At 35.6% G+C, this 18024-nt stretch overlaps 1 protein-coding gene across 2 annotated transcripts in view; it reads right to left on the bottom strand.

Annotated features, from left to right (window-relative positions):
- The window catches only part of FAT1 (FAT atypical cadherin 1), a 102924-nt gene that overhangs the window by 45851 nt on the left and 39049 nt on the right, over positions 1–18024 (bottom strand). For both annotated transcript variants that reach the window (XM_083860766.1, XM_083860767.1), the window contains exons 4-6: positions 4173–4234; positions 1068–1397; positions 352–562 (exon numbers count right to left, since the gene is read on the bottom strand). In XM_083860766.1, coding sequence (XP_083716892.1) covers positions 352–562; positions 1068–1397; positions 4173–4234 — 603 coding nt within the window. The remainder of the gene's footprint in view (positions 1–351; positions 563–1067; positions 1398–4172; positions 4235–18024) is intronic.

Below are 18024 nucleotides of genomic sequence, written 5' to 3'. Positions count from 1 at the left end.
TTTTTGAGCCTACTATCCTGATTTGCAGAAAACTAGCATCTTATTTCCTTTCCTATCATACAGTCTATGAGATTGACTTCATTAGTTTTCATTTCAGTGACACAATATTCATAAATAAATTTTAAAACTGCAATACAGCAGATGTTTTGCAGCTTCATTTTAATCTTTGATAGAGAGTGGCATTTATAAAAATTAAATAATTTTGCCTTATAAAATCCACATCTGCATTTAAAGAACGTCAAACCTTGCATTATTTAGAAGAGTGATTAAAACCAAGCTGCAATGAGCCCTCCAGTATCTCAGACTCCATACATTTGTTTCTAATAATAAAGGCCCTTAAGGCATCCTTACCCGTTATGTCAAACCAAAGTGGTGTTCCAAGAGGTTCAACAGCTATTACACCAATCATGTGAGCAACTGGGTCACTTTCCATCACCGTAAAAGAAAAAGATGATTCCTCAAAATAAATAGGCTCTGTGGGAGGGACAGGCTTTGGAATCCATTCTATGTGAAGCCGTGTAGTCGAAGATTTTTGTGGACGACCATTATCTACAGCTTTAATCTGTGAAACAGACACATCTTTTAGGCTACAGGATCACATAAATCATTATGTCACATAAATAGAAAGCAGTAATAAGCTCCAAGCATGTTTGCTCGTGTGAGATATTTCCAAAAAGGTTAAGTGTCTCTCAAAGTGCCACTTGCCCTTCATTATCTGGGCAGCAAATGGAGAAAAAGTATGCAGCACCTGATAGCAGCACAAACTACTACCATAAATTCACTTTTATTTTGCTTTTTTCCTGAAGGTGAGTCAAACTGTTTATGTTCCCTCATCACAAAAATTATCTGTCAAGCTCTGAAAAACAACAGCAGTTCTTAATACACAATACAAACATCTCAAATCATCCTTTAATAAAAACCAAACAAACACACAAAACAATACTTTTGGATTTGCTGAAGCTTTCTTCCTTCAGAGACTGCAGTCACTCACCTGCCAGCCACTTAATAAAAAATGAACAGATAAAAGAATGCTTTACATATTCAGGATATACAAGATTTTCACTCACTGAAAGGATATCGTAGTCCCTTGCTGCCGAAAATTTCTTTGATGAAACCACTCCAGTTTTTGGTTCAATAAAGAATTTGCCATGCTCATCCCCATCTTCAATGCTGTAGGAGATCTCTGCATTGGGGCCTTCATCTTTATCTGCAGCAATAACTCGATAGATGGGCTCTCTCCTGGCAGCTCTCTCTCGCTCGGGCTTACCACGTTCTGGAAGCCGAATTTTGTAGAATTTTTGCAAGAATTGAGGCTTGTTGTCATTCTCATCTAAGACCTTCACAATCACCCGTGCAATTGTTGACTTTGCAGGAGTACCGTTGTCTGTTACTGTTACCTGTTTTTATTAACAAGGGTAAAGTTAGAGCTCAAACATGGTCCTTCCAACAATGCTCCTCTCTAAATGAGATTTTCCTACAACTGCCTAAAGAACTGTTCAGTTATCCCCTAACTTCAGTTAAAGCACTTGCCTAAAGCTATTTACAAAAGACATTCAAAAGTATGTTCAGCTATTATCTTCATATTTTGACACATAAAATGCAACATGAAATGCAAATATTCATGCTCATGTCTAACAGATGGTATGATTTCCACATATATGAATATCTGCTCCCTTTGGTACCCGTAATGGAACACCACCACATTTTTCAGTTCACAAAAAAACCCCAACCACACCCAATGAGAAAACCAAAGCATATCCCAAATGAAGAAATTACAAGGGGTATGGGATAACATGTCCATTATGTAAAATTAGCATTGCACTGAACCAAGCAAATAACAAAGGTGAATTTGAGAAACGTGTTTGATTTGAATGCAGCATCAGTTTTGAAGGCATTACTGACATAACCAAGAGTATACTAAGATATGAGAGAATAACATGAAGCTAATCTAAAATAACTCCGTAAGAAAGTGTGAATTGGAACTCAGAAAACACAATTTAGGAATAAAAAAATGGGGCATATTATTTACTATTATGCAAGCAGAAGTGCAATCAATAATCCAATTTAATAGCAGAAAGGAATAAACCCACCAACTCATCTGGTCAACATTTCAATGCTCGATTAATTAGCCAGATACTCAGCATTTGGATGATAATACTGTCCATCATTATGTGCATTTCTGGGTTTCTTCCCAACCTATTATCAGAGTTGTAAACATAAAACTAACACATGGGAGAACTGCTACTTTAGGCCAGGCTGTCTGTCAGTATCACTCTGTAGTTATGAGTTCTTCTGTCAGATACTTCACAGACTTTTAGTTAAAACAACCAGTTGGGATTCAAAATGAAAAAAGAATGAAGAATTATGAATTACACCAGCAGGCAATAAACGATGCTCCAAACTAAAGAGCAATGAGCTTAAGCTGCTATTTTATACAGAATGATGAAAGCAGGAGTATTTATGTGCCACTACGTGACATTGTAATCCTAAAAATAAACTTTCTGAATTCTGTACATGTTAGCTTAAGGTTATAAAGTTAAGCTTACATTAGCATGACTGCTAGCAGACAACTGCCCATAACATTACACTATGAGTATGACCTCTGGCATAAGTTTTGGTCCAAAACAAGTAGCGCACACACACACACTGCTTAGCTGCACCTTGAGAATTCGCACAATTCAGATACAATTTTCAACAGGCAACTTGGATGTGGTCATCCGGTTCCAGGGATAAGGTGGAAGCAATCAAGCCATATGGACCATGTTGCCTCAGGATCAGAAAACAACTCACAGTGCATTTTATTTACTGTATAAATCTAATAAAGAATCCAGGAGAATATATAGAGAAGAAAAATAACAATTTACCAATTTTACAACCAATATACATAGCAGTGGTCAAGAAATAAGATATAATGGACATGAAGTGCTTTGGTAAACTGACACAACCAGGTTTGAGGAGGCAATTTGAAAAGAGAATTGTTAAAATTTAAAATGTACAGGAATACTATGTCTAGTACTAAATCAGATTTGCCATTTTATTAATTTTGTTACTATTACTTCCAGAAACAAACTGCAAAGGAAATTCTGCCCCATTGCTACTTAGGTACAAAGCTTTCTTTTCAAAGCTGATACAGAAAATAATGATAAAAAAATTGGTCCAACAGCTGCATTAATCCAGCTTGCAATGCACCAAAGAGATACAAAAGGCCCAGGAAGACTGCACATATACTGCAATTACGCAAAAGGATAGTTGGTGCTATCATGGAACAAATACATTCATCTCCACGTTTCTGCAGTCACTGCACTCCTATTGGAACACCTCTCTAAGGATTTCACAAGTTTTGAGTAAATCTAGAGTTGCTTCTCTGTCTTTAACAATAATTTGGCCAACTCTCGTTGCAGTCTTTTATCTGTCATCCAGGACAAGAGGCACAGTAAATGTTCCAGATAAATCTCAGGACATAAAAATCACTGTGAATATTAAGTCTTCACTACAGAGAAGTACCATGCCATCACATTGCTTGACAACATTGTGAAACTTAAAGTTCTCCATATGTTTTCCTTTCCGGTTGTTTGACAGAGAATGAGAAAAGCTCTTAAATAAACTACAGGCAATTAATTAAATATAGTTAAGTAAAAGCATTATGTCACAAGTTTCATGCTCTTGGACACGGGCTCTACAAAGCATGTCTTGCAACTGATTGGTAATTGGTAAACATCTTATGCAGGAAATAGGGTTACTCACATACCATCCTTTTGTATTCTCAATATTATAAAAAACCTTCTGCACTTCTTTTTCAGAAGCCTATATTCAGCAAGTTAGGCTGAAATAGCTATTCCAACAATCACACAGGAATATAAAAAGAGGAATCACTCCTTTTAACAATCATGCCTTTGTACCATTTGAATGTAAATCTTTGTTTTGAGATATAGAAAAAAAATCATTCAATCTGTACCTTTACTCTTTTTTAAGCAAAAAAGCCTCAACACACTGTTTTCATAAGATACATGGTTATCTGCATTGCAACATAATGAACACAGAAAGAAATTACTTCTGAAATTCCTTCTTTTTTAATTCTTCATATAGTAATCAAGCCTGGCAAATGTAATTCTCTGTAAAAGAGCAATGAACTTACAGTCACTACTTTTCAGCAATCTAAATAAATTATTTACCTCCAGTATGTGCTCTGCCTGCTGCTCTCGATCTAGCTTTCTGGATGTTGTTGTAATTAGCCCTGTAAACATAAGAGAATAATTAATCAGATCCGTGAAGAAAATAATCTGAATGAAGGTTAGGTTAAATCAGCAGGTATTGATATCCTTAATATCAATTTCTTCTTAGGTGGCCACTTCCATTTTCGTAGAATTTATGTTTTCATTAAGGGAAGAGGTGAGGGGTTTCCAATCCTTAAAAGCTGTGAAAATATTCTTTGCAATCTGAAAACTAAGCTGTTCTAACACTTAAGACAAACACAGTTCAGTGTGTGAAAAACACATCTGTGTGTGTTATGTTTCTGACAGAGTAATGAATGCAATTCTCCCACATGAAATCTTGTTTTCAGAGGGCATTCATACGCCTTTTTGAAAGAGTGCTGATGGACATTATTTGAATTAATCACCAATCTCTTCTGGAGAAATACCTATTTGTAATATTAGTGATAATGGCAAAAGAATGATAGCCTGAAGAGATGCAGTAATAGTGGAAAAAACGGCAATTTGTCTGTGTTGGCTTGATTTCGCAACGACAAGTGGCCAAACAGTTGCTGTTGACAATAGCAGAGAACCACAAGTTTTTGCTGCATGATATTGTAATTTGTCACAAGACTTTGATACACTCCTGATGCAAGATTAGAAAGGTATGATGGGTTTTGCTTTAAATGAAGGAAGTCAAAGAGTAAAAGGTAACAAAAAGACAGTGAAATCTAATGCAGAAGGATCTTATTTGAATTAATTCTCCCTAACAGTTCAGAATTTTAACTATTGAGTTTCAAGAAAACAAAATTTGGTCAACTCTCAGTTATAGTGGAATGATTTGCTATTGTGGGAGTTAACTGTGTCACAGATGCAGTCACAAGAGAATTCAGTTTCTTTGCTGCACAAAAGCCATTATCCATTTTGCAGGTCCAAGTTGGTCCCACAAATATCATTGCTGTGTCCACGTGGGACTGAGCCTGTGCTAGTAAATCTTGCTAGACCCAACCTGGTCTTTCATGAAGCAAACACCAAGGTTTGGATTTGCTCAGTTTGAGCAACTGCTGATCAAAGCATCCCATATTCTCTTAAAGAGCAACACAGAGGATATTGCAATGTCAGAAGACATTTTATCCAACTATCCCAGCTTTTGATAGTGAAAGGAAAGCAGTCATCCTAATCCTTAACTGTTGAACTGGAAAACAAGGAAGCAAATTACCCAATGAAAGATGAAATAGAGATCAAAATACAGGTGGCATACTTCATGTTCCATTTTCTAACTACAGAGTAACTTTTTGATTTAGTAATTTTTAAAATAGTAATAGTAAAAGAAATAGTAATTTTAATATGACCTTATCCTAATGAAAATTAAAATCCACTTATAAAGTTTTCAAAGCTGGTCTGCTACACTAAAAAAACCTTCAATTTTGTCTCTCAGATGATAGAAAGCAGAGTATGTAAGAAAAGCAATAAAGACTTCAATTTCACTTAGAAGAGAAAGGCCAAGAGAAACAGGATTATATACCACAGGTGCATAGTTACGCAGTGCTTCTGACAAAAACAGCTGTAGTCTACTTATACCAACAAAACAGACAGCCTGTACTAAATAATACCAATGAAACCTATATAAGGCAATATTACAGCTGTCAAATGTTCAAACAACTATTCTTCAAAAAAAGAGATAGTACAAATAACAGCTGTTTCAATCTGCCCTTGTTTTTCCAGCAATTTTGTTTACCATCATATCGAATTCATTATTTATCTAGTATTCTAGACAAAGATATGTCAACTTCTCTCGCCTTACATTTTTATGCTTTTACAGCACACAGAAGGGCTCCTATTGTTAGGATATATCTTTTGGTATTATGAAGTAATTGTCCTTAGTTACAAAGAAAGGGCAAATGAAAATTAAAACATACAAAACCCCAAAACAAACCAAATAAACAGCAAGGAAAAAAAAAGATGCACTATTATCGTGAATTTAGAAAGGGGCAGGAGAAGAAAGAGGAAATGATGTGACAGCTGTCTATTAACCTTCTTGAGGTAATATTTTCACATGGATATTACAGAGCTGTGAATAATGACCACTGAAAATATTTACTGTCACATATTCTAAAAAGCTTCACTTTCCTGCCTAAGTCTGGGCAACACATTTTCTTTTCACAGGCTCTATGGGAAACAGAATAGGACTGTTAATTGGAAGTGCACAAGTGGCACAGCCGCCACCTCATCTGCTTCATTCCAGCAAAGGGACTTGCAGGTGACTTGAAAAAACACAAGTTCTGCTAAAACCTCTTTCTACTGAGTACCTCTGTAAAAAGCCAGTACAAGCCCTCCCATGAAGCATTAATCTCAAGGCTCATCACAGTTACAAGAGAACAGGGTAGATTGCAGCATAGCCACTAAAGGAATTGACTGTTGAACAGCTGGATTGAAGACGGGGAAAATCTAAAAAAAAACATGGGAAAAATAAAGCAATCCTAGCAGAAGTACCTCATGATGCTTGCATTTCCCTGAATATTAAACAGTTAGTCTGCATCCTCTCACAGCACAGCAAGTAGAGAATTACATGAGGTCAGAAAAATGGCACTTTTCAATAGCTTCCTATCAATTTTATTTTTCATCAAGAGCCATGAAGACAGGAGCCACTCCTGAAGACGGCAATTAATACTTGGAGGAACAAAACAGCAATCAAAAAAACATTCAAAAGCTTTTGCTTTAAGCACTCAAAACAAAATTCTATCATGTACCACTACTTTACACACTAGTGATTCTTAAAGCAAGTCTTGTTCCAGATAAAATTCCTGTTAATGAAGTTGGTCAATACAACTCAAATGGGTAAGCAGAAAAATATCCAGCAAGAACAAAATACACATGCTTTGATCTGTTCAAACCTCCAGTTTTTTTAGCCAGGCATGCCACACTTCTGTTAAAACACTTTGGACCAATAACAGAAGGGCTTAGTCTTCACCATATATATCCTGTATATTCAGCAGAAACTAATGCCAACAAAGGAAATGTAACACTTCTGGATTTAGAATCACATACACATGCATAACATTCTTTTTATTTAACCCTTTACTGCTAGACACTTTCCTAAGTGCAAATTTAGCTTCAGTGAAGTGTTTCACTTCAGCTTAAGACTATAAAAGGCTTGATTTTTGCAATCACTACATTTTTCTATTTTTGCCTGGTTTTTCTACATTACAGAATGTTTAATGCTGCACCAACAGATTTTGTCCATTGTTGAAGAGCTTTCCTGAACTATGGCTGTTATAATAAGGTCAAGTGTTCCTGTGCACTGTGACTGCCTGTTAAGAGGATTGGGAAGAATCTTTGGACCTAATGTAAGTCAGCCCCCTGCAACAAAAGCCACCACTCTACTCTGATCTTAAGGTTTTTTTATATTGAACTCCTTCTCTTTTCTGTAACAATTTGTATAGATCCTTGCTGTGCCCCTCCCTCTCCAAAAATAAGTGCAGGACTACACTTATGCACACACCACACCCCAAAGAAGTGGCAAGTAAAAGATTTCAATGAAGCTCTGAAGAAGTATAAACCACTCAGTTTTGAAATCCTTGTTATGAGGTGGGGAGAATGTGTTTATTGCTGAATGAAATAACAGCATGTGTGAGAAACAGGTCACTGTGATAAACCATTCTATTTCAAAGCAAAACTGACTCAGAGCACTGTTTTGTAGTTACATTCTTGCACTTTGCTTCTGCCTCCTTTTATCAGCCCCCTCTCCCAAAACCAACAGGAACAATAAGCTCCAGTAAGTCACATCACTGACTATTATTCCACCTGAAATCAATGTAACTATGGCAAGATGGGTCAAGCATTCTTGAGAAATGCAGGTTTATAAAAAAATATTTCTGAGATAATGATGAAGAAATGATATCTCTAGTGAATTGGTGCCATTTTTGTATTTAGTAATATTAAAAAACTTGCCTCATCAGAAACATTTTCACAACAGCAGCTTAATAATTTAGAGATCCTTTGGATAAATCATAGCTGTTCTGCCTCACTAGCTGGAGAGCTACTAGAATCAACTAAAACTAACTGTAAATATCTGTAACAAAACAAAACAACCTGCACTAGTAGCAAATGCAACTGTATTCTCCCTTCATTCCTTATTTGAGCTTACATTTTGGGGAAACCTGCTGTCTATTTGAGGCCTACCCAAAAACTAAGAGGATCACAACTGCATTCAGATAAAACTTACCTCAGATTTCTATTTTAAATAATAGCAAAACAAACATATAATAATGCAACTACAGCATATAATTATGTAAATGTAAATTAAACTGCTACATTTGGAACAGAAATTAGCACCAGAGATCAGATATTAGCAGGGATTTATTTCACATCGGTTCCCATCTACATCATATTATCCCTTTCTGAAGATTAGCACATCAACAATTTTCATTCAATGCTGAAATGGCAATACTGTGGGCACTGCTTTAAGAATTATCCATTAGCTATCTTTACAGCATGGATTATCTCAGTGATGAAAGAAGTGGCATCAGAAAAAGTGGTCTTTGCAAGGGGACTCAAAGTTTTTATCTTGCTGCATATACATCATGCATCCCTATACATTTGTGCTTTCACGAATATCTGCAGATTTTCCAACTGCACATTCAGCTTAAGATGATGAAGATATTCTGGAAATGGGAGGGAGTTTGCCTGTTAGACATGGCTAACCCCCACAATGAGCCAAAAGAACTAAAGCAGATGCCAAGTGTACTATGCTGCCTCCAATGAGTTTGGACTGATAGACTTGATTTGAAATAGTATAACACTATTTGAATTGCAGCATACAAAACCAAATACAGTTTCTCTGATCTTTGAAAGCATTGGCAGTGAAGAATTAAGGAAGCAGCTATGAATTTTTTTATCACTAACTTCAACAGATATAAGTCATAAACTAAATATGAGGGAGGCCATATTTGGTCAATGTGATTTTTGTCATCTGCATTAAATGCAAACCATAACTAACCAGCAGAAATTGTTTCTCTGGACGGCATCAGCCAATTATCACAACCTGTCAGTCATCCTTACTGCAACTTAGTCAATTCTTATTTTAGCTCTCGTTCCTCCATTTCAACCCCAAAACTAACAAATAACTGGTGAATGTTAAAGGGTTTTCTTTTATTTTAAACATTTTGTTATACCTTCAGATCTGTTTAAAAGGTCTTAATATGTAAATCAGTTTAAGATTTAAAGGAAGTATGGATTTTCAATTCACATATGGCTGTAATGGTAATCAAGTTAACTACTGCATAACAGCCCAAAAGCACTGAGCAAATTACAACAAATATTCTGTAAGTTGAAGACCAATTATGTCTCTTCAAGTGATAGAGGTACTGTCTCACTTTAAGGCAGGGTTTCATACTTATCTTCCTTAGTGTACTGTATCCTTCAAGACAGCTTTCCCTTTTAGACAGAGGAATAAATCTTTCTTATGTATGACAGACTAAGAAGTTCACAGGAATCAGCAGTTTCCTCCACACAGAAGTACTAGGTGTGATCAAGTCATATCTTAGACATCTCTCATAATACAGTGAGTGTCAAGTCTCACTGTCTGAAAGATCTCTTATGACATTATTTTAAACTTCTTCCAATATCTCAGCACTTTCCAAAATACAAACAAAATAAAATGATAACCCATGATTATTTCATCACTGACATATAAAGATTACTTTTTTGCAGTCTTCTTTCAACTGACTTCAAGTTAATTGTGTTTTACACCTAACCTACCATACAATCAATGATCATCAGAAAAGGCTCCTATTATATTTCTAAATATGTTCAGATAAGCATATTGTCAAGACTGTTGTCAAATCTTGTTTTCTACATAAGCCAAAAAACAGCTTCACAACCAAACCAAATGAACAAGTTAATATAAGCAGGTCAATAAAAATTAATAGCAAAGGGATTGAAGAAGAGATTCCAGCTTTGCAGCTGGCAAAAAATAAACTCTGTCTTACTAGCCATTTAATGACTGATGATGACTACTATAAACTAGAAAGTCTAATATTTCACCACTGTCATACGTCACCATGAAGGCAGACTGCTGAGTTAAAAAAGAAACAAGATAGTGCTAATAAGCTATCATACTGGAGGCAAGCATATCATAAAGGAACTGAACTTTGGTTTACATAGTCTTAAAGATAATTCCTCAGCAATTTCACTTGCTTTTCATTACTAAACTCTTCCTTGTTCTAAGCATCTTAATAACTCTCATCGACACCAACAATTTTCTAATGCTGAAATATGATTGTAAATATACAATCCCAAGAGAAACTGGGAATATCATTTACAAGCACCTTAAATGGCTGCAAATGCTTCTTCTGCTCAAGAACAACACCTAAAAGCAATCATTACTGTTCCTTCAATAAAGGCCTCAGAAATGGTACCACTTGTCAAGAAGAATTTAGAGTCTGGATTCCCCTTTCAATTCTCCTAGCCATATACTCTCGTCATTAGCTCTGCTGTTGCTTCCTTGTTCTCTCTGCCTCTTGAATTTTACCTTTTTGCTATGCAGTTGTTTAGGCATAACAAAGATTCATTCTGCCTAACAGAGCTCACAGTCTGTGACTGTTAGTCTAGGAGACTTTTCTGGATAGTTTAAATGCACTTTTGGGGCTAAAGGACTTATTTTCCACTTCTATATAAAACTTCCTGATGAGGGTAATTACACAAATGAGTTACAATACCCTAGCTTTAGAAAAATTAAAATGGAAGCCTACTGCAGTACACTCTGATGAAGTCACTACTCCCTTTCTGTTAAGAATAGCATGATGGCACTCAACTAGTACAGTCTTTCACAGTTTTGGTGCCTTTTCCCCTTCAATTCCCATGTATAGCCATTCAAACAAAAGCCAACAGAACACTCCCACAGTGTACGGACACCTAAGTAAACTCCAGACTGAAAAGCCTGAAACGCAGTAAAATGTATTTGCTCTTCAGATCTCCTTTTGTTTTTACTTAGGTATTTCCTTATTCTTGTTTCAAATGCTAGTGCATATGCTCCAGATTTCATCCACAAAAAACACTGTTTGCACACTTTTCCCAGATGAATACTTCTTGCCCTTTGAATAGTACTCCATGAAAAGTCAAGCAGTAATTGAGATCTCAGTCCTGCCCAAGTCAGCACTGCATCAAACAAGGGTAACACCCTGTTCATAAGGGTGTATTTGTGCAGCACATTTATTGAAGTACAGTAATATCACAGAATATGCTGAGTTGGAAGGGACACACAAGGATCATCAAGTCCAGCTCAGGGTTTATTAGATTGTTGCTTGTTACCAAGACAGACAGCTTTGTATGTAGGATCAAAAAGTAGGTTACTTCATCCTATGGCTAATATTTCATACCACCAGGCACCATGTTCATCTGTAACCAGGCAATTTAACTACTCAATCCTATAACTATAAAGTTTAAGTGCAAGGTGCACATCTGAAGTTGAGTCACTTACCTGAACTATTTTAACAGCATCCTAGAGTTTGCTGAGCAGAATACTCATTAACCACATTTGCGATCAGAGCATGAAGCCAAGACAAGCAACTGACAAAAGATTATTTATGTTCAGCATAAGTAAGAAAAAAATAAATTACATAAACAGCTAAGCCATCCAATACAACGAACACTGCAGAGCTTCAATTTCTACTAGATTTCAAATGGACTGTAAAATCAGTGTTTATTGATCATATAATTGTAGAAAATTTCACAGATATATCTAACTAAAAGTAAACCATGTAGTTTTGTATATTCTAATTAGTCACTGACTGCATTATTTTTAGTCTGGATTTACTAAGTCACTGGTATTAACTTCTTCTGCAGTAATTTTTCTAGCAGTAAAATTATCTGGGAAATAATGAAAAGGACTATATAAATAACAACAAACACCCAAATAGATACATTAAAGTGTCTGATCCTGCATTCTCAGTGCTTGAAAGCATTTGGGGTAAGTCCAATTTCACTGTCATTCATATTCTTTTGGTAATTTCTGTCATACAAAAGATAAAACACAGAAGTGTAAGTCAAAAGCAGTATAAGATAAAATCCAAAAAAACTGTATTTAATAAATAACAACAAATAGTTAAAATAATTTTGAATGAAAAATTGAACAAAACTCACGTACAATTATTTTAAGTAAACTAATAAGTGATGATGCATTTCCCCTAGAAAGAACTTTGATCTTACTATCAAGAGAACATTATAAATTTTTGTTACCTTTGTGTTTACTTTGTGAAAATATTCTTGCCTTCAAAAGCCACACCAATTCAAAGCTCAAATGTCTTCAGAAATTAACTCTGAACAAAAATTGAGCCTGGCATTGCTTACCGGCTACAGAAGTGACACCAAAAAATTCAGCATTTTGATCTTTATTTCATTTTAAATCACATAAGCATGCAATATACTAATGGTGGTTTTATCCAAGTTTCTAAATGTTATGTCAATTTGGATTAAAAACCACAAATAGTTAAACAACAAGATTTCCTTTGTTAAAATGAAGCCAATACTACTCTGTGGTCACTGACCCTTCATTTCCTCACTAAGTAATTCTCCAGTGTTATCGGAAACCCATGGAAGTTGTTTGCAGCTGTACACATTTCCCATTTCACTTCTGTCTCCAAATCAAACAGACGGGGACACACACACACACACTGCTTTAAACATTAGTGTGTAAAATGCACAGGATGGAGTTATGTTCTGTAACAGGAAATTACTCAAAGCTTCTGCTGAATTCCCCAACTAATATCCTTATCTAAATGGATGACCTCCTACACCCTAGGATTACTAATTTCCTCAAAGGTACGTCCATAACATGCTCATAATAATACTAAAGTGTTTCATATATAAATTAATATATCTTTACAGCAGTCCCAAGTAATTAGGTCATGCCAATATTTTTATTTTATATGTGCAAAACCTAAATATGGGGAAAATTAACAACTCAAAATTAATTCTGGCATTTTCCTGTCCAGGTTGTGAACACAGTTCTACTTTTCAGAAGTATGCATCTCTTTCATACCAAGTTTCATTAAAAGCATAGAAAGCTATACTTTTGCAATCAGCATTCCCGCCAATCTAAATCAAAATTGTTACATGGAGCAATATTAGGTACTTCCCTTCCTCATTTGCTATTGCTGTTTAAAATTTCTGAGGTAAGGTATGACTTCTCAAGAAAGTGTGTTTTGCTACCCAGCCTTGATTCCTTGCCCAAGCCAAATCTGGTTGGCACAACAAATGTAACAGAAAGTTCCTGGGGAAGTATAAAGACACATACCAATTGTGCAAAAGGTCAGAAATTATTTCTAGCCTGAATATATGCACAAGGTAATACAAAAAGAGTAAAAGGGCCCTATACAGATACCTGGTTAGGATTCCATTTTCTTGCTCAGAAATACTAAGGAGAGCTGGAACTAACTCCTTTCTCCATGGAAATGCAGATTTTGCCCTTTTAGTGTGTTTGCTGCCGCTTACAAAGCAGTATAACCTTCTCTCAGGCACCTTAACTTGCCAATCTTTGAGATATTCATCATATAGAGCCTGTAACACTGAGCATCAGCCATAGGTAAAAAACATGGCACAGCAAAACTACTTCATCCATATGGAAACTGACAGAATTCAGGGAATTCAGTGAGCTTTGTTTCTTTAGAGCTCAGTCTAATGTTTCTAGTTCTACAGCAATTAAGGAAGTTCTCCCCAGCTCTTCAATTTCCATGTTTCACACGTGACTTGCTGAGTCATTAATTTAAAAGTTACTATCTTCCTTCTAATTTCACATGGATGTTTCCCATCCCACAATTTAAAAAGTAAAGCTAGAAGAAAAATACAAAACAGGGAACAATGATAGGAAAAGAATTTGGTTGACAGTGTCATTGTGGGAACTGTAAGCACACATTTTACATCAGGGAGCTAGTTTGCAAACAACCCTTACAATTCCTACTGGGTGCAACAAAAAGCTCGTATTTCATGCATACCCTACCCTCCTGAGACAGAAAGAAATTACATGGTTTGATTGAAAGCTTTTAGTAAAATGAATACAGTAACTCTTTTGAATAGGCACTAACAGATCCATTTCTAAATATGAATAGATCAGAAAATAAAATCATAATTCGTCAAGTCATAAATGTACACTTCTATACAATGGCATCATCAGCTATTACTTGTAGATGCTACACTAATTACCTGTTCCACTTTCTCTAAGAAAGCAATCCTGCTATCAAGTGTCATCCTTCCAATACTCCTCAAAAGCAAAAAGCAAATTAAGATATTGTAATATGAAAGGCACAAAGATGAGGAAAAATTTAAATTTTTCTACTCAATATGACTGTGTTCATGTAAAATAGAAACACTGAGTAGTTTATTCCAAACATTAAAATAATCAATTGTATTTTGTAAATACAGCCATGGAGTTTACATCTAGGACACATAAAACTTTTCAGTTCTACCAGTACGCCACTAGCTCACAAGCAAATAAACCACACCTGCAAGAAACAAATAGTACTAAAACACTATTATACGTACCATATGTATGACATGTGCTTATAAAAGCATTGTGTATGTATTTTGAGCTCTGAGGCACAAATCCCAGAACTTGTTTACTGCTATATAATCCTTTGCTGTACATGAGTGTTGCTAAACATGCAGATCTTCTCTGAGCCCCAGTGCAATACAGCCCTAGTGTGAAGTGCTGAGATTTACCAGAGTCCCAGGACATGTGTTCAGAACAACCATCAAATCGTGCAACTTCAGCTCTTTCTGCCTAAACGTATTAACATGAGTTGCAACTCTTCCACTTTGTCAATTACTTCTGTATTTAATTACAAGCTATGTTGCAAGAAGTTATATAAAATAATAATCATAATTTGCATGTTTGTCTACAGTTGTGTTCAGATTGAGCATGTAAATTGTGGAATTAAGTCTTTATTCTCATTCCTTCTGGCAAATAATATTAGGGAAACTATTTTTATTCTATCTGGACAGCTTATACGTACAGCAGTTTCTTTTCATTATATGGAAACCCAAAGATGAATAAAATGTTATTTCATTTGCTTTCATGAAAGACCAAGTATATGTAAAAAGATTACAAAATATCATACTGTGTTATATATCCTGTTCGAAGAAGTGGAATAGCAGGCAAAGAAAAACTTACCAGTGCTTCCTTAAGTTATTTTATAATTATATGAAATATAAAAGACGTTTTTAAGTGTCAGTGAAGATCTACTGATGGGGACACTTGGAAACAGATTGCAGTAAAAGCATGCAGATACTACTTAAGCCAGTAGCATTTCTGAGAAACAGATCAGTCAGTTAATAGTTCTTGTCGTGAAAAGAACTCTCATCTTTTTGTGAAAGATGAACTATATCCTACAAAGATCCATGTCAGTGAGGTTTTAAAAATTCAGGATTATTGCATTAAGACACAGACATCTTAGTCTGGAGTCCACAAAATTCTAGAAATGCATTAGCTACATCAGGAGAACAGAATGCAGTGTTTCACTTGATACAGGTTACATGTAGGTTGCTTCTATTTATAAACTGTATTACTACTATGTGTGGGAATTCAAGCCATGGACCACAATACCATACATTGAATTTTATAAAGAGAAAGGAAACAATGGATCCTTGACCAGGAGAAGAGATAATAACACATTACCACCTGAAACATAGTTTAAGAATCCCAACACTAGCTTTTAGTTGACTTGAACTGAATGCCATTACAGCCCTCAACTCACCTTTGGGGATGAACAACAGCACATACTTAACTCATACTGTCACTTCAATGTTACAACAGGATATAGTTCAAAATACTTGATTCACATTCCAGCCCTATCTCCCCTGTGGTTTGAATGGAAACTTGGGGCCCTGGGGAATGTTTCTCTTCCTTGGGCAAATACCTTACAGTGTGATAACTTCACAAGGTACAACAAGGATCATACACACACAAACAAAGACATAAGCAAACAAGACAGGACTTGATCTCTCCAATTCTAGTCAAATGTTCTCTTCAGCTGAGTCCTCTTTTAATGCATTAGGGAAGATAAAACGCACTGAGTTATAATTAAAACAATAACCAGTTTCTTTTTAAGTGTTTTTTCAACTCCTTAACATGTCAATTCTATTGGAAACACTTTCAAACCAAATAAAATCTCTTCAGATTAAATATATTCAATATCTAATAGACATAAGAAAGACTTGAGAACTTATGAACCTGATAACCTCAGTCAAAATTCGACCACTATGTTAGTGGCCACTGCAGACTAACAGCTTCAAACTGCCCATGTACAGGATACGCAGCGTGGCCCATTAGAGCACAAGAAATTCAGGGTCCTATTTAATGGGAAGACAATATATATGACTCAGATTTTTAATATCCATTGAATTATCTGAGTGCACTTCAGGAACAAGTAAATTTCCCTTCTGTCCTCTGCCCATATTTCCCTTTCAGTATGTGTTTAGGATGCCTGTCTAGAAGCATGTCTATCTAGCATTATGATTTTAACAGCAGTAGACACCAGCGAAGGGTGGTATGAATGGCATGTGACAGGTGAATACCTAAGCCTGGGCATTTAACTACATTGAGGGAAAAAAAAAATTTCTTCTGCTGTATGTAAATCAGAGGGAGATTCTTTTATTCCCAGTGCTTGTGTTCTGAAATATAATGATATAATTATTTCCAGTTGCCCTTTTACCTTTTTCTCTTTAACACCAAGCTGAGAAGGACTGTGGCTCACACTGCTTACTTCTACTTTATCCATGCTACAATAAAGGCAGGTATGAAACTCTCTTGACAGAAAATCTTTATGCCTTTTCTATTAAGTGTTCCTTATCACTTTACCATCTAGTGTGTTGAGCTCTCTCTCAAGGTCCCTTTCTAATATAAATGAGATCACAGTAAGCTACTGACATGGAAAACAGCAAACTCTGGCCGAAGACAAGTCACAATCTGCCAGCATCCTAATTCCTCTACCCAATAAATAGGAATAAAGATATTTCTTTATGTCAAAACTTCGGCAAGGGAGGTACAGAAGTGTCTTTTTTCCAAACACAGAAAATTCCACCTGATGATGGGGACAGAAAGGGGAGGAAAAAGAATAGAAGAAAGAGGAAGAGAAAGTGACCTGCAAGATTATTTAAGGGAACAAAAATCAAAAATAACTGGCCAATTATACAGTAATGATGAAATGAATGGAAGTAGAATTTACATTCCTTTGCAATTTAAATACTGCAGTCACTCACTTTTTTCCACCCAACTCACAGGGCACTTTATTCCCATTTTATCAGTATCATATTGAGACAACAAAAAAATATCCAAGTGGCAGGCAAAAGTACTTTTCAAAATCAGAAAGGGCAAGGAAGTAGATAAAAAAGCAGACTTTTTTTCCTTTTACATCATGTAAAATGAGAGAAAAGAGAAACACAGAGTGAACTAAACAGAAATACAGCATACAAACACTTTCTGCATTCACTTTAAAAGACTGGTTGAAATTTTCTTCTTTTACTTGTCAGGCTCCCTTTTCTCTAAACCCAACATTTTGTAAATATAGTGTTTAGATGAAGGCTTTAACCATACTAAATATCTTCTGTTGCTATAGCTATTTCATATGTCTCTCTTGACAGTGTTTTCACAGATGCAGCACATGCTGACAAAGAAGTTATTGGCAGAAATAACCCAAATAACATACCGGTGTTTGCACTCAAGAGCTTTCTTTGCTGACACAGCAATTGCAATTGATAAAGCACACAAGTCTTTCATACTCTTAGGTGAAATAAGTACAAAACAAAATGAAGGCCATAGCCTTCAAAACATTTTTTTTCC

The sequence above is a fragment of the Zosterops lateralis genome (genome assembly GCF_965231275.1).
Source record: "Zosterops lateralis genome assembly, chromosome: 5".
NCBI classification, from domain to species: Eukaryota; Metazoa; Chordata; class Aves; order Passeriformes; family Zosteropidae; genus Zosterops; species Zosterops lateralis.
The sequence above is the reverse complement of the archived record's forward strand: the minus strand, read 5'-3'. Positions and strand labels throughout refer to the sequence as shown.